This window comes from Heterocephalus glaber, unplaced genomic scaffold (assembly GCF_053883595.1).
Source record: "Heterocephalus glaber isolate CG9 unplaced genomic scaffold, H.glaber_assembly_v1.0 deba00000331, whole genome shotgun sequence".
NCBI lineage: Eukaryota > Metazoa > Chordata > Mammalia > Rodentia > Bathyergidae > Heterocephalus > Heterocephalus glaber.
In genome coordinates, this window is record NW_028258142.1 from 26,543,422 (window position 1) to 26,565,365 (window position 21,944).

At 38.3% G+C, this 21,944-nt stretch overlaps 1 protein-coding gene across 44 annotated transcripts in view; it reads left to right on the top strand.

Moving 5' to 3' along the window:
- The window catches only part of Tcf4 (transcription factor 4), a 347,794-nt gene that overhangs the window by 320,812 nt on the left and 5,038 nt on the right, over positions 1-21,944 (top strand). For 27 of the 44 annotated variants that reach the window (XM_004858380.4, XM_021239220.2, XM_013077245.3 and 24 more), the window contains 4 exons: positions 16,114-16,249; positions 17,914-18,076; positions 21,170-21,399; positions 21,799-21,939. In XM_004858380.4, coding sequence (XP_004858437.1) covers positions 16,114-16,249; positions 17,914-18,076; positions 21,170-21,399; positions 21,799-21,935 — 666 coding nt within the window. In that variant the 3' untranslated portion in view covers positions 21,936-21,939. The remainder of the gene's footprint in view (positions 1-16,113; positions 16,250-17,913; positions 18,077-21,169; positions 21,400-21,798; positions 21,940-21,944) is intronic. The other 17 variants (XM_087192289.1, XM_087192219.1, XM_087192248.1 and 14 more) reach the window with 1 other exon arrangement.

The following is a 21,944-nucleotide window of genomic DNA, read 5'->3' on the forward strand; positions in this document are numbered from 1 at the left end:
TCTTTTATTGGCACATTGTAGGTATACAACACAATTACATTTCTCATTGGGAATTGTACCTTTACATAATGCATCTTGGTTCTTATTTTTTGACCATTCCTAACCCTCCCTTCACGCCCTCCACCCTTCCCTATTTACAAAGGCTTTATTTCCATTTTTTCCATTTCTCATCATTTTTCCTTTCCCTTCTTTCCTTTCCCCTGCCCCTCCCACTACCCCTACCCCTTTGGACCTTTTCTTCTTATTTTGCATTATCCATTATTCATTCTAATCATTGGTATATTTTAGGTATACAATATAATGACATTCATCATTGGAAATTTGCACCTTTACATAGTCTCTCTTGGTTCCTATTTTTCACCCTTGCCCAGCCCTCCCTTCAACCCCTCCATTCCTCCCTATTTACAAAGATTTTGTTCCTATTTTTCTATTTTCTCATATTAATCCCATTCCCTTCTATCCTTTCCTCTAGCCCTCCCACTTCCTTCACCTTTGCCCCTTTTCTTCCTATTTCACATTACCTATTATACATTACCTATTATACATTTAGTCCTTATTTACACTTTCAGTTTCTCACACCAGAGAAACTATTCGGAATTTATTCATGTGTGTCCTATTTATTTCACTTAAGAGTATCACCTCAGTGTGCATCCATTTAGCTATAAATGTCTCTAATTTCTCATTTTTTATGGCTGAGTAGTACTCCATTTTATTAAAAAACCACATTTTCTTTATCCAGTCTCCAGTTGATGGGCATTTGGGCTGTTTCCAAGTTTTAGCTATTACAAACTGTGCTGCTATGAACATGGGTGCACATATATCACTGTGGTATGATTCTTTTAATTCTTTGGAGAAGATCCCCAGCAGTGGAATAGCAGGGTCAAATGGGACTTCCAGTCCTAGTTCTTTCAGATATCTCCATACTGATTTCCACAGTGCTTGCACCAGTCTACATTCCCACCAGCAGTGGAGCAGGGTTCCTCTTTCCCCACAGGCCCACCAGCATTTGTTATTGGTTGATTTCATGATAGCAGCCATTCTTTCTGGAATGAAATGGAATCTCAGCGTTGTTTTCATTTGCATCTCTCGAATGACCAGTGATGTTGAACATTTTTTCATGTATTTATTTACTATTTCTACTTCTTTGTCTGAGAAATGTCTGTTCATTTCAGATGCCCATTTTTGGATTGGGTCTTTAAATTTGGGAGGTCTGATCTTTTTAAGTTCTTTACAGATTCGAGATACTAGACCTTTGTCTGAGGAAGAGCAGGTGAAGATTTTTTTCCCACATTGTGGGTTGTCTCTTCACACTGCTGGTGGTTTCTCTTGCTGTGCAGAAGCCTTTTAATAAGAAGAGATCCCACTTGTTGATTGTTTGTGCTAGTTCATGGGCAACTGAGGTTTTGTTCATAAAATCTTTTCCTACACTGATGTCTTCAAGGGTTCTACCTAACCTCTGTTCCAACTGGTTCACAGTTTCTATTTTAATATTTAGATCTTTAATCCATTTTGATTTTAGTTGAGTGCATGGTGAGAGATACAGGTCTAGTTTTAATCTTTGGCAAGTTGAAGCCCAATTTTTCCAGCACCATTTATTAAAGAGGCTATCTTTCCTCCAGTGAGGGTGTTTGGCTCCTTTATCGAAGATGAGATGGCTGAGTGTGTCTGGCATTGTTTCTGCATCTTCTAATCTGTTCCACTGGTCCTCAGGTCTGTTTCTTTGCCAGTACCATACTGTTTTTATCACAGTAGCTTTGTAGTATAGTTGCAGGTTGGGGATTGTGATACCCCCTGCCATGTCTCTGTTACCTAGAATTGCTTTTGCTATTCTGGGTCTCTTCTTATTCCAAATGAATTTTTGGATTGTTTTCTGCAGGCCCATGAAGCATGCTGCTGGGATCTCAATTGGAATTGCATTAAATCTATATAGTAGTTTTGGAAGTATGGCCATTTTCACTATATTAATCCTTCCTAGCCAGGAGCAGGGCATGTCTGTCCATTTTCTGATATCATCTTCAATCTCTCTTTTCAGAGTGCCATAGTTTTCAGAGAAGAGGTCTTTGATTTCTTTGGTTAGGATGATTCCTAGGTATTTCAGTTTTTTTAGATGCTATTGGGAAAGGAATTATTTGCCCTATTTCTCTCTCAGTGAGTCTGTCATTGGTGTAGAGGAAAGCTATTGATTTTTGTGTGTTAACCTTGTAACAGCTACTTGACTGAATTTGGTTATTAAGTCTAGAAGACTTTTGGTGTAGTTCTTGGGGTCTTCTATATAGAGTATCATGTCATCTGCAAATAATGACAATTTGACTTTTTCATTACCTATCTTTATTCCTTTTATTTCTTTCTGTTGTCTAATTGCCGTGGCTAATGTTTCCAGAACTATATTGAACAAGAGTGGTGATAGTGGACATCCTTGTCTTGTTCCTGATTTGAGTGTGAAGGATTTCAGTTTTTGACCATTTAGTATGATATTGGCTGTTGGTTTTTCATATGTGATCTTTAAATAAATAATATTTAAAAATCTTTTTGTCCTCTTCACTTTAAAAATTTATATAAATATATATACATATATTTATATATGTATATATGGAATGAACCCTGTAACCTCCTTATATTCTTACATAGTTTTCTTCTTAAACAAGGGAAGAAAAAGCGGAGAGATAATTTTTAGTAGCCCACTCAGCATCATTGCATCGAACTTTTATTAGGTGCAATGACACAGTACTAAATTACCCATAATTTGGAATGGGCATAACCTTTGCATTGTAAAAAATGTCATATTATCCTTGTGTTTTGCAAGATGCAGATTTTTCTGGAGGGAAAAGCATATATTTTGTAAGCTTCAGAATACCCACATGCAGTCGTTCACTCGTTCTGCTTCTGGTTGCGTCAGACGCCATCAGGGATGCTCAGAGGTGCAGGAGAAAATCTCTGATCTCACAGGCTTTCGATCCCGGTAGGGTGTTGATGCAAGTACATGTCTAAGTTTAGCACCAGGTAGAATTATGAAGCAACCTATCAAGTGATTGAGACGGCTTAGGGAATGCTGCTTGGAGCAGGTGTCACTGAGCACAAGTTAGAGTCGATGTAGAATTTCAGCAGTTAGAGACAGGATAGAAAAGTCATTGGTGAGCCACCCAATAAACATGAATTTTTAAAAAGAAAGAATAGAAACAAAGGTTCTTATATCTGCTCAGAAAGAAGTGAGGAAATTGCCCGAAAACGCAGCTCTTTACAACTGGCAGCCAGGGTTGCGAAAAGCCCCTCCTCCACAGCAGGGCAGCTCCAGCAATTGGCTGGAACATTTCACATGAGAGTCCACAGGAAGAGCAAGTTTTCATGTATATTTTTTACATCCAAATTAAATTAACTCATGGAATTTTCCGCCTTTAGGAATTAAAGTAGCAGCTCATGAAGTAATTCAGTTATGTCATTCATACCAAAACAGAAAATACTGGGGCAACTTGGCACTGTTTGAAAAGCCAAGATTAGGCCTAGGCCATTTTATATTTTTTCAAATTCTGTGGCCGTTGTGTTATTTTAAATTTTATTGTGACTGTAAATTTTCAAATCAAAAGGATCTTAGTTGCTTCGAAAACAGAAGTGTAAAATGGATTCACAAGAAGAGGGCTTAGGCAGTACAATTCTGAGAGTGAAAACGGAGAGCGGCAGGCAGTATTTTCTGTACATTGAGGCTTCTGCCTAATCGATTGACATTCACAGTTACATATAATTATCATTTCTTTTACATCCATAAATCATCCGAGAACTGTGAGTTTGAGTTTAACCAAAAAAATCCGTCCAGTTTAGTAAAATCCCATCTTCAAGGAAGCATTGCCTTCATACAATAGCCACATTCACTTAAAAGCAGTTAATTGGGCATATTGTCAAAAACCCCAGAATGGAGTGTCCACATTCTAATTTCACATTTTCCTTCTCCCTTGCTTCTGCACATGGACGGGTCTTGTTTGGAGCCGCAAGTGTGTGAAAGTTATTGGAGAATTGTAGTCTCTGGGTAATGTTTCTGTAAGCTGCCCAAATTTTCTCCGTAAGTCTAGATGGGAAACAGCTGGTTTTTGTTTAAAAAGCTGTTTTGTGAAATGTCTGAATCTTGAGATATAGAACTGAGGTCACCAATAAAGCAGGTGCTTGTGAACAAGTGGGAAGACGCAAGGGACCCTCCTGGCGTGGTCTTATGTGGGGGGCTTCCTATTAGAGGAAAAGGTGTTGAGTCTGCTCCTTTATTTAAGACACAAACAGATCTAAGTTAAGTAATCGTATTAGCGATATATTAAAAATTGAGTATCTGAACATACCCAGTGCTTGAGTGAATAATTAGCTCAGTGTGAAATGAATCAAAATGGTCATTTTCCCCAAAGGGCTTTGTATATAAGGCCCGAGGCTCTGGCTTCCCTTAGAGATTATAAGTGCTTGAATTTCCTCCATAAACACACCACCAGTAAAAGAAATTCTCTTTCAGATAAGTAGTACCATACTGATGAGGTCTTCAGAATTTTGGGGTGCAGTCTAAGGGAAAGGGAGAAAAGAAACCTAACTTGGCAAGACCCAGATCAAAGCAGCTTTGAAAAAACAACGCAAGAAACATGAGGAATCGCTAAAGTCCAGGGCACGTCAGGTATCCACCAGTCTGAAGATGAAAGGAAATAAGCCTCCTCCCCTGGGAGCGGGAAGTTATTAGCAGCTGTTTATGCAGTTGGGAATAGAGATTAACATTGTAATTTTTTTTTAAGAACTAGAAGAAAATTTGTTTGGGAAGTTGGCTCTTCATATCAAGTCACTATGCATTGCCAAAAAAAACTTCCTTTCTCAGAACACATGTACTAGAGTTGAGCAATGTTATGATTGTCTGAGAAACTCTGGATTACCAAAAAGTCTCTCCACTAAATAGGACGGAGAAGGGCAGAGGAAAGGATGGACATTTGCTATTGACATGCTCTGCAGTCATCTTTACAGCAGGGAAACTGGCTGTTTGGTCCCTTACCTGTTCTTCAGCTCTAATGGAACAGTCCGCCCCCACCCGTCACACTGCCCCCTCCCCAACTTCATCTTTGCCACTCTAGGACATACACAAATGGATTTTGCATGGGCCTACATGCCTGCTTCTTACATATATATGACTTTTCATGAGATACTGGAGAAACTGATTAGTACTTTGTGATGCTTTATCCACCACCACCCCCCATAAATTGGATTGGATATTGGTATTTTTTCCTGATTCAGTGGTACTCTTAATGTCATTTTCTTTTATTAAATCCTTTTCTTTTGCTTTTGATCTTATTTATAGCCTAGCCACTGGTCATGTGGAAACTATTATTGTATAGCTGGGGGATGAAAGACTTCATTGCAGTTAAATAAGAGTGAATCATTTGGGCCAATAATGCAACATACAGTGAGGTACCATTTGTGGCCAAAATTCCCTGTGTTCTTCACTTTGTATCAAAGCCATTGAGGTTTATAAAGGGCTTTACAAAAATCTGCTTTTTGTCAGAAATATGTAGACTGACAATACAAAAACACATGTTAACACACAGTCTTTAGCTGCTTGCTGCTTTATACACACACACACACGCACACACTCTACATAATGGCACTTACTAGAGTAAAAACAGAATTTTTTATTTACAGTTACAATGTTATAGCTAGTATTAAATATCAATTTTAAAAAACTGTATTTAAATAATCTGTATCAGAATTCTACCGACCCTTCAATATCTATCTAAAATCCTCCCTCTTTTAAGTAGCTCTGGTCTTCCCAAAGAGATAGGATTTCATCATCCTTTAAAACCCTATGTGACCTCATACTCTTTTATAACATTTATCTTGTTTTGCTTTATATCATAATTATATTACCCCACCATTAAAATACAAGAGCTTAAAAAGTAATAGGTCTGTCTTTTATTATTTTTCCCTGAAAATTTCTAAATACAGTGCCTTGCATATGGAGACATTCAAAAGGCATTTGTTGAATGAGATAGAATGTTTATTATTTGATAGAAACATGCGAAATGTATTTTTCATAATAGCCAAAGTTTTAAATTTCAGATGTAGTCTTACAGATAGCTGCCATGTGTATCCTTGCTATTTAGGAAGCATCTATTAGCACGTTACAACATGACAGTATTGTACAGTGACCTATACCCAGGCCTACCCTTGGGATGTTCACAACCCAGGGCAAGATAGGCCTTATGAATAAACAGCAAAACAAAATCACTGACATTTGCATCCTATTCTATTGAACAATGCTGTTGAAGATGTTCTGAAGATGTCTGTAACAAGTAGTCAGGGAAGAGCCCTGTCCAGGCTCAGCAAGGCAATGAGGACGTACAGATTTCTGGGAATCAACACAATCTTGAAGGGATTAGAGGCAAGGGATCTGTGGAACCAGTGAAAGAGAAGCAGGGCCGGGGATTTACCTCAGTGGTTTCACCAGCTGCTGTGCAAGCGCAAGGACCCGAGTTCAATCCCCCCCAAAGAAAACGAAAAAAGAGAGAAGCAGTTGGTGATTCATGAGATGAAACTTACCCAGCACACAAAGAGAAATCTAAGCTGTGATCCGTAGCACAGTGATTGTTACCTGGACTGGGGATTTAGCGTAGTGGCACTGGCTCCTGCCTAGCAAGCACAAGGTTGTGAGTTTGATCCCTGGTACCAGAAAAACCCAGTGATTACCTATGCTGGAGCCTCAGTGTGCAGGGAGGGCATCAAGTGATGGGGAGAGAGGGCAGCATTCCAGAGATGTGAGGATTTAGAAAGAAATCAAGGGAGCCCTGTTTCTTCTGTTTAGGCCAGCTTCTTTAAGCTTTCTGTTTTTCAGAAAAATATATGTCATTAAATATTAAGAAAAGCATTTAAAAATGAAAGCCAAAGGCCATGGTAAGTTGCTAATGATGGGTTGTCTGTGCTGGCTAGCAAGGGTTTTGTGTGTGGGCCAGAAGCAGGATGGCTTACTCTACAGGAGTGTGATACACTTTGGGGTTCCCAGATTGCAGGTACATATCAAGTGTTCAATTGATTTGCCTTTGGTCCAAATAAGTTTGCTTATACAGGCACTGTAATTGCAAGACTTTGTGATAACCCCTGTGCTAGATGGGTTTAGTTCACTGGGGATAGGTTAATTTTAGCTCCATACAGCCTACTTCCTGGTCTGTCATAGGGACGAGGAATGGGATGGAATGGTCTCTGTTAACCTCCCTCATAGTCCTTGCTTCAGGTGCTGCAACCAGTTACGGTTTCCACTGTAGGAAAATAATGAAGAGATTTGGGGGCCAGGGGCCTGGTGGAAACAACAAAGAGAGAAATGAAACAATTTTTATAGATGGAACTTATGAGTTAGAGGAAAAAAAGATGAACTGAATTCAGGTTATACCCATTTGCATCTCTAAACCATATCATAGAACCATTCACTCGTAACCATTTTGGTGGACAGTCCAGGGGATTTTTGACCTCCCTAATCATGTGACACTTAAGCATTGCTAAGGCCAAGATCATATAGATCTTATTTAAATCCTCTGGAAAATTATTTTATTATCTGAAGAATAAACATTAAATAAAACTCCAAGAGCCACACAATAGAAAATTACATTAAATTTCAGACAGAGCATAAATGAAACTGTGAGATGTCCAGAAAAAAAAAATTAGGTCTTCTTATGACAATTATGAATTTTTTCCCAATACACATTTTAAGGATCAAATCAGCATCCAAACAAAAGAATCAAATCCAGACCTGACTTCAATGAAAAGTCCTTTATAAGGAGAAATGGAAAAAATGGAAATAAAGTCTTTAAAAAAAAAAAAAAGGAAAAGTCCTTTAAGTGTTTAATCACATAAATAATAAAAAAACATAAGTCTGGTAATTTTTTAAACTGAGAAATACGGAAATTATATTTGTGCTTGAAGAGTATCCCAGATGTTAGGACTTTTTCCTCACATGAGTTGGTTTTTAGAATTAGCCTTGTTTTCTACTGTCAGTGCCTCTGCTAATGTTACTCATCGTTTGATCTACTGCTGCCATTTCACAATCCTAAGTTCTACTTGTTAGCAAGAAAAAAAAAATGTTTACATGATCACTTTCTACCCCTTTAAAAGATGCACTTAATACAATGCCAATTGAAATTCCAACAATATACTTCACAGAACTAGAAAAAAAATTCCAAAAATTTATTTGGAACCAGAAGAGACCTAGAATAGCAAAAGCAACTCTAGGCAACAGAGACATGGCAGGGGGTACCACGATCCCCAACTTGAAACTATACTACAAAGCTACTGTGATAAAAAACAGCATGGCACTGGCAAAGAAACAGACCTGAGGATCAGTGGAATAGATTAGAAGATTCAGAAACAACTCCAGACATACTCAGTCACCTCATCTTTGACAAAGGAGCCATATACCCTCACTGGAGGAAAGATAGCCTCTGTAATAAATGATGCTGGAAAAACTGGATTTCAGCCTGCCAAAGATTAAAACTCTACCCATATGTTTCAACATGCACTAAACTAAGATAGAAGTGGATTAAAGATCTAAGTATTAAAACGCAAAAGCTAAACTTGCTGGAAGATTAGTTAGGTAGAACTCCTGAAGACATTGGCATAGGAAAAGACTTTATGAACAAGACTTCAGCAGCACAGGAACTAGCAGAAAGAATCAACAACTGGGATCTCATCTTATTAAAAACCTTCTTGGAAACAGCCCAAATGCCCATCAACTGGAGACTGGATAAAGAAAATGTTCTTTTATAAAATGGAGTACTACTCAGCCATAAAAAATGAGAAATTAGAGACATTTATAGCTAAGTGGATGCACATTGAGGCCATACTCTTAAGTGAAATAAATAGGACACACATGTGTAAATACCAAATAGTTTCTCTGGTGTGAGAAACTGAAAGTGTAAATAAGGACTAAATGTATAATAGGTGATGTGAAATAGGAAGAAAAGGGGCAAAGGGGAAGGAAGTGGGAGGGCTAGGGGAAAGGATAGAAGGGAATGGGATTAATATGAGAAAACAGAAAAATAGGAACAAAATCTTTGTAAATAGGGAGGAATGGGGGGGTTGAAGGGAGGGCTGGGCAAGGGTGAAAAATAAGAACCAAGAGAGACTATGTAAAGGTGCAAATTTCCCATGATGAATGTCATTATATTGTATACCTAAAATGTACCATTGATTAGAATGAATAATCGATAATGCAAAATAGGAAGAAAAGGTCCAAAGGGGTAGGGGTAGTGGGAGGGGCAGGGGAAAGGAAAGAAGGGAAAGGAAAAAATGATGAGAAATGGAAAAGATGGAAATAAAGTCTTTGTAAATAGGGAAGGGTGGAGGACGTGAAGGGAGTGCTAGGAATGGGGAAAAAATAAGAACCAAGATGCATTATGTAAAGGTACAATTCCCAATGAGAAATGTAATTGTGTTGTATACCTACAATGTACCAATAAAAGAATTTAATACCAAAAAAACCCCAACAAAACCTTCTGCACTGCAAGAGAAACCACCAACAGAGCTAAGAGACAACCTACAACGTGGGAAAAAAATTTTAGCAGCTGTACCTTAGACAAAGGACTACTATTTAGGACACATAAAGAACTGAAAAAAAATCAGATGCCCCAAATTAAAAAACCCGATTGAAAAATGGGCATCTGAAATGAACAGACATTTCTCAGACAAAGAATTAAAAGCAGCAAATAAATATAGGAAAAAATGTTCAACATCACTAGTCATTGGAGAAATGCAGATGAAAACAACACTGAGATTCCACCTCACCCCAGAAACGATGGCTGTTATCAAGAAATCATACAATAACAAATGCTGGTGGGGGTGTGGGGAGAAAGGAACCCTTCTCTATTGTTGGTGGGAGTGTAGACTGGTGCAACCACTGTGGAAATCAGTATGGAGATACCTCAGAGAAATAGGGCTAGAGGTCCCATTTGACCCAGCTATTCCCCTGCTGGCTATCTTCCCAAAAGAATTAATAGAATCATACCACAGCAATATATGTGCACCCATGTTTATAGCAGCACAGTTTGTAATAGCTAAAGCTTGGAAACAGCCCAAGTGTCCATCAACTGGAAACTGGATAAAGATGTGGGTTTTTTTTATAAAATGGAGTACTACTCAGCCATAAAGAACGAGAACCTTGAGACCTTCATAGCTAACTGGATGCATATTGAGGCCATACTCTTAAGGGAAATAAATAGGACACACGTGTAAATACTGAATAGTTTCTCTAGTGTGAGAAACTGAAAGTGTAAATAAGGATTAAAATGATTAAAACGAATAATTGGTAATTTGAAATAAGAAGAAGAAGTCCAAAGGAGTAGGGGAAGTGGAAGGGGAAGGGGAAAGGAAAGGAGGGAAAGGAAAAATTATGAGAAAAGAAAAAAAATGGAAACAAAGTCTATGTAAATAGGGAAGGGTGGAGGGGGTGAAGGGCGCACAGATAATGGGGAAAAAATAAGAACCAAGATACATCATGTACAAGCACCCAATGATAAATGTAAATGTATTGTTTACCTAAAATGTACCAATAAAAGAATTTAAGGGAAAAAAAAAAAGGAAATGTACAACTGTCTAGTATAGTTGATATTTCATGGGGAGATTACAGTTTGACACCAAAACTATTTGCTGTGTCAATAGGTTACAGAGAAAGCCCACAAACATTCTTTTGTGGTTTTGGAAAAAGAAAAAGGAGAGTAAAAGGTTTTTGTTTGTCCCATTTTTCTTGTTATTTTTCATCTTTCTCAAGAACACCTAAGATAAAAGGGAAATTTTGGACCAAAGGCCATTAATAACAAATGTAAATTTTGCTGTACCAAAATGTCTCTGATAGCATATCTGGTTTTGAGTCACTATCTCTTGGGTCTAGAAATTGATGAGAAGTTACTTAAAGTTGGTGTCTTTTACTCTTTTAGAAGGATTATGGTAGAAGAGAAGTAACTGCAGTCTGAAATCGTGCTTTGAGGCAGTTATCTCTGGAGATAACATTAACTAGGATTGAATAACTGCCAAATAAAATTTAATACATTTTCCCATCCATGAAATAGGCCCCTTAAATACAACAGAATAATTACTTTCACAATGCTCCCTGGAAACAAAGAGAGCAAAAGCGTTGAATGTCTTTTTTGTTTGTGGTGTTTGTTGTTAGCTTGAGGATAAGGACAAGGATATTTACCAAGATGCTCTATGCATCCACCATCCACGATATAAAAACAGCCTGGCCAACAGCCACCTAATTTGGAACTGCATGTCTTTTAAATCTGTTTATGTTGGAAGAGTTGTGGCAGATATTAAATTTTGTAATTTAGTTAGATATCTTGGCCTTGGCCTGAGTTGGTGAACTATGATACTTTCCTATAACAAAACTAAAATGATTTTCATATCTATATGTGGGTATGTATGTATGCATGTAATAGATTTGTGTATGGGCATACATGTGTGCCATATGTACACAGTTTAAAAACCAAAGCTCTAAGCAGTAAGTTCCTTTTTTGCCCTTAATTCTGCTTCGTTCACATGCACATGCGCGCGCACACACACACACACACACACATATGAAAAAATAAATATATATATGTATATATTCCCAATCAAACTGTTCAATGTTACAGCTTTTCTGAGTTCAAAATGTTTTAATTCTCTAGCTAGATATTGACCATTCTCACCCATATCCTTCTTTGTAAAATAGAGTTTGGCCCAATTTCCAAGTCCCTCCAAGCCCTTAAAGTTTATGTTCTGTGATTTTAAAAGCTTTTAATATATTAATTCTTTTCTTGGAAAGTATGATTATTTAAAATTATATGGTATTTATATGATTCAAAAGAAGTAATACATAGCTAAAGGTATTTATTCTCAGAGCTAAATTCATATGAGCAAATTTAAATAGCTGTGTCAACGTTTGAATATAACTTGACCTAAGATACAATGTAGCTTAGATATTTGCACATACATTTCTCAGCCATGATTTACCAGGTCTACAAAAGGAGCAGGCTGAGGTAGCCACAACTGGGCTATGCAATCTTCTTGTCTTTATGTAGCTCATTGGATCAAAAAACACCTGATCCTGGGATGGTTTATTCATAGGACAAAATGATGACCTAGGCATCAGATGATCCTGTCTAAGAAATACTAAGTAAGACCCAGAGGGAGTTAGTGGCAGGTACAAATCCTGAAAGAATATACCAAGAGAGACTATGAAGGAAGCAAGAGGCCAGGCTGAATGAAGAGTGGCAAATGCCACAGAGAGGCAGAAGTAGCTGGAGGTGAGAGAAAGCGGAGCAACCCATAAAAGGCATGGGTGGCCTTAGGTCTCCAGAGATCTCGGGGTACAATTACCACAACCTTTACAGTGAATTTCTTTTGACTTAGGTAAGCCCACATAGGTCTCTCTTCCTTACTGCTAAAATGATTACACTAAATTGATGAATTCCTAAAATCCCAAAGGATCGTTATAAGCTCTGTGAGGACAGGGACCACATCTGTTATTCATCACTCTGTCTTTGGCACATCAGAAAAGCGACAGACATGGAGTAGAGTAGAAATTGTTTGTTGATTTTTAAATATACTTTCTATGGGCCGGGGATTTAGCTCAGTGGTTCTGGTGCCTGCCTCATAAGCGCAAGGTCCAGAGTTCGATCCCCGGTACCAAAAACAAACAAACAAATAAATATGCTTTCTAGTCAATTGATAATTATTTAAATTTTTACTTATATCTTTTGCTTTTAACATATCTGGAGCTCTGTTATACTGTATATGTCTATCAGAAGACTTAAAAATTCCAGAAACATTTGCACCAAGTATTAATAAAATTAAATTTTCATAAGCTGGCCTTGAACTTTATTGTTATATAAATGAAAAATTTATCAAAATAAGGCTTTACTGAAATATGCATTTTCTAAAAATTCACACCAAACTTCATCCTTATAATTGATTTGTATGTTGAACAAATTTAGTTTTTCCTGTTTACATTATATATTTATTAAATGAAAAGTGAACACATCATTAGCCCTTGAATATATACACAGCAGTATTGGTTCCTGTGTCTCTTTTGGAGTTATTCAAATGATGGATTTGTACAGATTACTCATAGCCTTTCTTATCTTATATGTGAACAAAAATATTGTTTCCAAAAGAAAAATAAATAAATAGGGTTAGAACATGCAGTCTGCAGCCAAGGAAACCAGCAAACAAAGCTATCTCCTCAAATTGAAATACTCTGCCACAGCAACAGGCGATGGAATTGATCCTAGAGAATTAAACTCAGTACTACATGAACCTGGACTTATCAGAGGTATTCCTGTGATCTGAAGTATCTAGTCAAAAGGGAGACCTTAAAACAGCAAGATAACTTTGTTTCCACCTTCCTTTATGAAAAAATGATTAATACTGTTTGAGACAATCTAAGATGATCTGTAGACTATAGACCAAGTTAAGTAAAATCCCAACAGAAATGTAGTTCTCAAATACGTTTTTAAGATTTTACTGTCTTTTTTCAGGAAAGAGATTTAAAATCAAATAGATCTGAACAACATAGAAACCATGAGCACAAAGATGACCATAAGTGAAGATAGCTTGAGTTCCAAGATTCTTCAGGTTCACGGACTATTAGTTTTATGTAATATGCAAGTACTTTCAGTTAAAACATACTACTATGCCCAGCACTTGTGTAACTGTTATGTACTAGTTGTTTTGCACATACCATTGATGTTCTTTATCATAAACCTGGGATTTATTCTCTATAACTTTTAGTGTTATTTTTTTCATTTTGTATTTGAACAACTTTCAGTCATGCAGCTAAGAAACCAGCCACAATGAGAACCTAAACATAGTTGGCTTTCACTATTAGTTATTCTGATTTTCATATCAATTGAGATAAAATAATTGGTTGTGGGTTCTTTTTTCCTCTTTGGAAAACTTACCTAAATGCCATATAGAGAAAAGATAGTTTTAGGGTCAGTAACTAAATACATTTTAAATTTAAAAAAAAAAAAACAAGCCTAAGTAATAGCACAGATGAGTATAAAGAAAGCTTGAGAACATTCATAGAGTAATTCTGCTGTAGAAGACACATACATGTCCATTAAGATCAAATCTGTGATTATAACTTAAAAATCATCCTTTGTGGAAATTCAAGAAATAAAATCCGCTGGGAGTACCAACAAATATGAATTGGCACTAAGGCAGTTAGTTGTCAGCGCTACTATTTGATCAAAGACTGTAAAAATTCATCCTTATAACTTGAGATCTTAGATTGAAAGAGAAATCAGTTGAATCTTAAATTGCATAACTGTAAAAACAGCAAACCAAAATCTTCATGGAAAATCACTATCACATTCTTGTATGGGAACACACGTATGGAAAGAGTGAGACATGGTGAAGGGAAGGGGCAAGGTGGGTGTGGGATGGTTTGAGAGAGCAGGCTTGAGTTACAGAGGGAAGACGGCCTGGTGTGGCAGCAAGGCTGACAAGGGGAAGGGCTTAATGCTTGACCTCATGAAGCTCCAGAGCTGAAGTAAGTCCGATTGACTGGAGCCTACCAAGAAGCCAGTTTGTGGTCAGAAATGGAATGAGAGGTAACCAGCATCTCTGTACATATGGAGGCTACATAGCCACCATTTATAAAGTTCTGCTGTAACCCAACGACCCAGACGTCTCAGCCAGAGCTTCCCAGTATTTACAGGCCTTAAAGCCATTTATGACTCTTGCTAGGTTTTAAATCTGAACAGTTAGTATGACTTATATGAACTGCTTTCTGACCCTTCTCTTGCCCAAAATTATTTTCTTTTGTGTCGTTTAGGAGTACATATGCACTAAAAGTGATACTTAATACCTGGCTACCTTTAAATAGCTTTGATCCTGTGAATTTGATTGTTGTTGATTCAGTTGCTATCATTGCATTCTTTGGAAATACTTGTTTAAAACATTTTGGTGGCAAGAGAATGAAAACTGCACTTTGTGAGTTTACACCTTTGGATGAGGAGAAAAACCTTCATTCATAGCAGTGTAAATTCACAGGTTAATATTCTTCAGGGTGAGACCCATTGTCTGGCATAACTACTCACTTAACAATAGGCTAAGAAAATAACTACTTGCAAATACAAAGGCGATGTGAGCTGCTCACGTTCCTCTTGGTTTACAAATGCTTAATAATTTTGTTTTAAGGCATATGCCATAAAGTCAACAAATACTGTCACAGAGCCACAAGTTCATCTCTGGACCCAGCATAGGTAGTAGTAGTTAATAAAAAAGCTCAGCCTTTTTTTCAAATCAAGTAATTATGCTGTACTCCATAATTTTATTCTTGGAAGCATAAAGAGTGTTTACAATATGGTATCTTTCTAGGGTGAGAGTAGTGAAAAAAATGGAAAAATGTCTAAACATCCTTGTGTGGCAGTGATGGCATTACTGGTGTGTTTAATAAAACCTTTATTGGTACATTTTCCGGTGTGGTGGCATTGGCAGAATTGGTCCCCCTTTGGATTTGGAACTCAGCAGCTGATGAAATACAGTAAACATTAATTTGGAATGGGCTGCCGGTTTTGGAAAGCCAGGTGACATTTTATTATATTTGTACCGAGCAGGGGCTATGTCCCATACTGCTGTAGCTTCCACTGTCAGAGGCTTATTTAGCTGGCATTATGGAAAAAAAAAATGGCAGGCCTGAGAATCTTATCCCCTGAAATGAAAGTCGAATGCCAAATTGAAATTCCTGTAGGATTTCCGATAGCAATGGGGGAATTGAGAAGCCCACAATTAAGCATATGGGCATTAAGATAATTGTCAGATATGTTGGCGGACATGATAGAAGACAGATGGGTACGAATCAGTGCGCTCCACTGCAGCACCCTGGGAGACAATTTGACGTTTTACCTGCCTGAGCTACTCTGCCATATTTGTCACTGGATGTACAGCACAGCATCTTACTGAGCGTTAAGTGTTTTTGCAGAGCACTGTAGGTACTTGTGTGGTCCTCCAGCGCCCTCTAGTGAATCACATTTGTGAGGATTGCTTTTCCAGTCCTGCATCAGGGCCTTGCTGCCCCCTGGAAATAGCTGTTGCACCTCCTGCTCGCACTAAGCACTATGGTTCCTGTCATCCCTTCAGGTTGGGGCCCATCGTGAAGACGGCGTGACCTTGAGAGGCAGCCATTCTCTCCTGCCAAACCAGGTTCCAGTTCCACAGCTTCCTGTCCAATCTGCAACTTCCCCTGACTTAAATCCACCCCAGGACCCTTACAGAGGTAAGTGCCCCTCAGAAGGGCTCTTCTGACCTCATGTTAGCAGTACATCCAGAGAGGATGCTGAGCAGCCTTGGCTGTCAGACCTCAGGAAGCAGCGGCAGAGAACCAAGAATCAAATTTGGTACAAAAATGGCAAGTAAATGAGAACGTAGCTAGAACTTACCCTACTAATTGTGTTTCTTCAGTAACTGTTTTCCTCAAATATTCTCTGAAATCCTGATCCCATTTCAGTAGGGAATGAGACAACAGACTGATGAGAGGAAATTTTATTTTAGCTATTTCCACATTTTACTCATTCAGGTCCTCTAATGTGGTTATTTGTGGTCTGAAAATTATATTTCCAAACGAATAGGAAGGAAGGAAATTGTTTTTGTTGTTTAAAATGGAAGGAAATGTAGGTGCATTTAAAAAATGGAACTTGGTTGCATGGTTTTTGCAGTTAAGTCATCTAGCCTTATAACAATGGCTCCCAACCTCTCACTGCAGGGGCTTTTCATGTCTCCAGGAAGTTGACTCCATAGGCCAGACTTGGATCCAGCCACCCTATGCTACTGGCTGGTGGTCACTTACATAGCGTCTTCTCATTTCCTTAACATTTAAAACAAACAGGACCCCACTGCCTTGAGAATTCACACAGGCATCTTTTCAACCTCTGTACATATCTGAGTGTTAGTTACATTGCATATATTGGTACAGCTCTTCGTTTTCATTTAGCTGATAATAATTGGTGGACCTCTCTTTTAAAGAGCCTTTGGTTTTTGCTCTTTTGGTTTTGCCTTAGTTCTGTGCTTCTTAAACTGCAAATATGATAAACATGACCTGAGGATCTTGTTAATAATATAGATTGTGATTCATTAGATGTGGGATTAGGCATTTCTAATGGCTTCCAGGTGACAAGAAAGCTTTGGGCCCATGGACTAAATTGTGTGACAAAGCTCTAGAATGTGCAGATTACAAGTAGAAGGGAACACATTATAGAAATGTATCTACCTGAGATATAGATTACATTAAGACCATGTTTTAAAATGTAATGTGATCTTGGAAAGTTGAGCAGTGATAAAGCTAGAAATATCTTCAGTAAGCAGTGAACTGCCTTACATATGTACATTTTTAAATGCTGATTACTCCTTGAGGATAAGAGAAGCCTAATTTCAGGATATCATTTGGGTATCTATTGAAGTCTTGACTGCACATATTTAGCCTACTCCCTGGGAATTATATTTTAAGGATATTTTTCTATTAAATCATTGCATATGGAAGAAACTCAATATAATAGCTGATATTTACTTGGGTTCTTAATCAGAACATTGAGGTGTGTGATTTTCATGATTATGATTTTCATTGCAATTAAGTTGATGTTTTGTAGACAGTGAAATTACCATCTACTCCAAAAGATTGCAAAATAGAATTTAACCTCAGAGCCAATGCAGGGAAAACTTGTTTCCGCAGGTGCATTTTTGAAACTTCACCAGATAGCAGGAAAAAAGTGACAGAAGGATCACAGTTGAGCAGAATGAATTGTCTAGCTGGCAGCCTTGCAATCTGAAGTACGTGTGTTTGTGCATAAAGTTTTGATGTACATGTAACCTGGTCTCTTTCTCTCCTCCTCCTCCTCCTCCTCCTCCCCTCCTTCTCCATCTCTTCCCCCCACCCCCACCCTGTAGGCATGCCACCAGGACTACAGGGGCAGAGTGTCTCCTCTGGCAGCTCTGAGATAAAATCCGATGATGAAGGCGACGAGAACCTGCAAGACACGAAATCTTCCGAGGACAAGAAATTAGATGACGACAAGAAGGATATCAAATCAATTACTAGGTCAAGATCTAGGTAACAGTATATAATACTGTCGCTTCATTTAATTCCTTTATTGGACTTTGATGAAGTGAACAGAACAGGAAGAAACTACTCAGTTTTTTCCTGGCAGGTAATTCTACAGATGAAAAAGGCCTCTAGAAGTACTACAAGTATCGCTTAAGATACCTGTACTCTAGTGAAGCCTAAAATGTCTTTGCATTTATGAATTTGGACCCAATACTATTTGCACACAGTAAAAACAATTTGTAACTGATTTAAGTGAAAATGGTTCATTTAAAAAACTATATTCTGCAAATTTGGTCAGAAATGTTCTTCCTAAAATATTTCCAAAGAGATTTTAGCCATGTTAAAATGTCAGTTGATATATACATGCAACTTTTATTTTGTTCTTACTTTTAAAGGGAAAATACTAATTTGCCAGTTGTATCCTAAAATGTTGATGTATACAAAAGTAATAACCTTAATTGCTAATTTTTTCTCTCTGATAGTTCTTTCTATAAAAAACTGCAGAAAAATAGTTTTCTTTGGTCTTCTTAAGTATGTGATACCTTTAAATTAGGATTGTCTCTTTATTCTGGTAATCAGTTTTTGAATGCCCCATGTACATAATACACATGTACTTCGGGGTTGTTCCTATTTGCAGATTAAGCCAGCTGTACTAAGAGTACAAACAGCATCTTTTTTAAGGTTGTGGTTCTCAAGATGATGTCTAGTATCTTTTATGAATTAAGAACACAGTATCTTTTCATGTTAATTTTGTAATTATTGGGACAAATTACATATACTGCTACAAGTTCCAGAAATGCTAAATGCATCTGGCTTACTTCCCTTCTTGACTCTTGGCCACATTAGCAAGAAGTCCCTGGGCTGGGATTTCACATCCTTAACAGCTTCACTGTTAGTCTAAGTCCGTTCTTGGGAACTTAACTATGTGGCCAAAACTTATACATATTAATAGATGCTTTGAAGTTTCAGAACAACGTTTTAACTTGCCATTGAAAACCTTTTAAAAGGTCACTCTTGTGATGTTTATGTACATATGCTTCCAACACTGTGTTGTAAAACAATATTTTTCAAATCTATAGCATTTATTTGCGTAACTAACTTATTTATAAGTGAATAACCAATTCCAGTCAGTCATTAGCCTGAAAACCATTGGAAAATAAGTTCCCATTTTCAAGTCCCTCCTGTGGAAGATATAACACATGTTTGATGTATAAAGCTACTGCCAAATTTTTAGCTTTAGGATGGGCCCAGTGAAAACTCAAATCTGTTTCCTTCTCCTTATCGTAGCCTAGTACCGGTGAGCATAGTGGATGCAGGAATGAATTAATAGTAACCCGAATTTCCCAGGCATCAGCTGAAGTCATGGGTGAGGAGAGAGGAAGGATCAGCAGAGAAGTGAAGAGGACCAGAAAGCAGAGAAAGAGCCCTCTCCAGTTAGCTTGATTGAGCTGTGTGTTCCCCAGCACACACTGTGAGAGACTGGGCCATCTGGAAAGGAGCTGAACCTATGGAGGAGGAGTCCAGCCTGTCATCATCTTCCCTTAATATCTTCCTCCTCCCTCTCAATTTCCCTCTTCGCTTAAGTGTTCTTGGCCTTCATATATCATGTGCCACACGTACTTGCAACCCAAAAACACTACTCTCACTGTTGATTGATTAGAGCTTCTCTGGAGTAGTTGGTCCTTTTTGTAATTTGGAGGTTACTCAAGGATTATCCAGAATGGAAGACTGGAGCTATACCTTTTAAGCCAGGATTGATTATGTGTAGGTTGAATTGACCAGATAACATTCCATTGTCTTCCAACTCCTAAGTGTAATTAATCATCTTTGTTCTGTGGATATTTCCAACTCAGGGAAAATAAGGGAGTGTCTAAGCTTCATGGTCCTGTAGCTCAGTCCATGTCTCTAGACTAATGGTCACCTTGATATTATTTCTTATACTAGGGAGTGGTTGCTTTTCAGTGACATTTACTTCATTTTTATGTCTCTCAGATCCAGATAAAATTCTTGCTCATGATAGTTCATGTTGGTTATCTGGTGTTACCTTGTTCTGTCTTCTTGAGCCCAGATGTCTCCAAACCTCTCCTTTCTACATGATAGCACTGGAAATATTTTACGCCCTTCTGCCATGAAACCTTGTCAAGATAATATCCTTTCCAGATGGCTCATCATCCTATTTGTCTTCCATTTAAAAGTTTCTGATTGGTCACAATGACACCCAGAAATGGTTAGAAGCTATCTTATCTTTCCAGTCCATACTGCCCTAATCATGCCTAAATATTGAGTCATCAGAGACTCCCGTTTGGCTTCATTTGTGATTTACAGTGAGGTCATGGCGATTTATAATGAGTAGATGTTGGATTTGTATTGTTTTACATGTCAATGTCAATTCAGGTTTCTCCAAGTTACTTCAGGTCATAAACATCCATGCTAAAGGCTGAAAGTGATATTTTGCCAACTTTTTATTCTATACATGAAGAAAATGAGGGTCGGGTAGGGTTAGTGAATTTTCAAGACCTTCAGAGCTAGGAATGGGGCACCTAGGACAAAGGCCTACTGTCTTCGCTCCCATCGCATTGGTGTCTTCAGTACAGGACTTTCTTAGTCTTGTTACCTTGCCGTGTATTTGCTTTACCTATCAAAATCTCTTTTCAATCCCTTATTTTCCCTGGGTTTTAGATGTCAACATTTTTTTAAAAAAGATTATATATAAACAATCTTTCTGAAGTGTGATCGTGCTGCATGAGCTAAGACATAAGTAGGTGGAGGCTTGCTTTACAGAATATAACTTTGTCTGTAAAGCCCTGATTCTCCATTTTGTACCTCACGTCACAGTGGGCACACTTTGTGGGCCCTCACTTTATGCCAGATCATCCCCTTTTATTCAATTTGGGTTTAATGCATCATTTGAAAAACTAAATGTATTGTGTATTCACAGCCATCCAAACCAGTCCCAAGGTCAAGTGGATATAAAATTCTGCCAAGGACACAGATTGAAATGGGAAAGTTCCATGACAACTCTAGAAAAACAAAAAGTAATTTAGGTACCTCCCTCTTCCCCACACCATAAAAAAATGTCGCATCCCTTTTGTCCCACAGCAATAACGATGATGAGGACCTGACGCCGGAGCAGAAGGCAGAGCGCGAGAAGGAGCGGAGGATGGCCAACAATGCCCGTGAGCGCCTGCGGGTCCGAGACATCAACGAGGCTTTCAAGGAGCTTGGGCGCATGGTGCAGCTCCACCTCAAAAGTGACAAGCCCCAGACCAAGCTCCTGATCCTCCACCAGGCTGTGGCTGTCATCCTCAGCCTGGAGCAGCAAGTCCGAGGTCAGTGAGCTGAGAGCAGCACTCAGCCTCGAGCAGCAGCAGACAGCCGAGCCTTAGCACCCTCAGAATAATGCAACCATGTCCAAATCCTTAAGCAGCAGTCCCTTGTCTGATAACTAAGTTATAGGGTTCTCTTATACCTAGCGTTTCTTTCGTATTGTCAGTAATCAGAGCTTAGTTTCCTTGCTTCACCAACATTTTTTAAACTGTAAAATGGTACAAATTCTCTGTGCAGTTCAGCTTTTCCTGGTGACCAACCAAGTGAATCACCGTCGTGCACATTTCCTAACTGTAACCAAAGCTGAGTCCGGGGGTGGGAGAAGCAGAAGAGGAGGGGAGAGCAAACCTTTACCAGAAACCTCAGCATTAACAAAGCACCCGTGCTCTCATCTTCCACAGAAAGAAATCTGAATCCAAAAGCAGCCTGTCTAAAAAGAAGGGAGGAAGAGAAGGTGTCCTCGGAGCCTCCCCCGCTTTCCTTGGCTGGCCCACACCCCGGAATGGGAGACACATCAAATCACATGGGACAGATGTGAAAGGGCAAG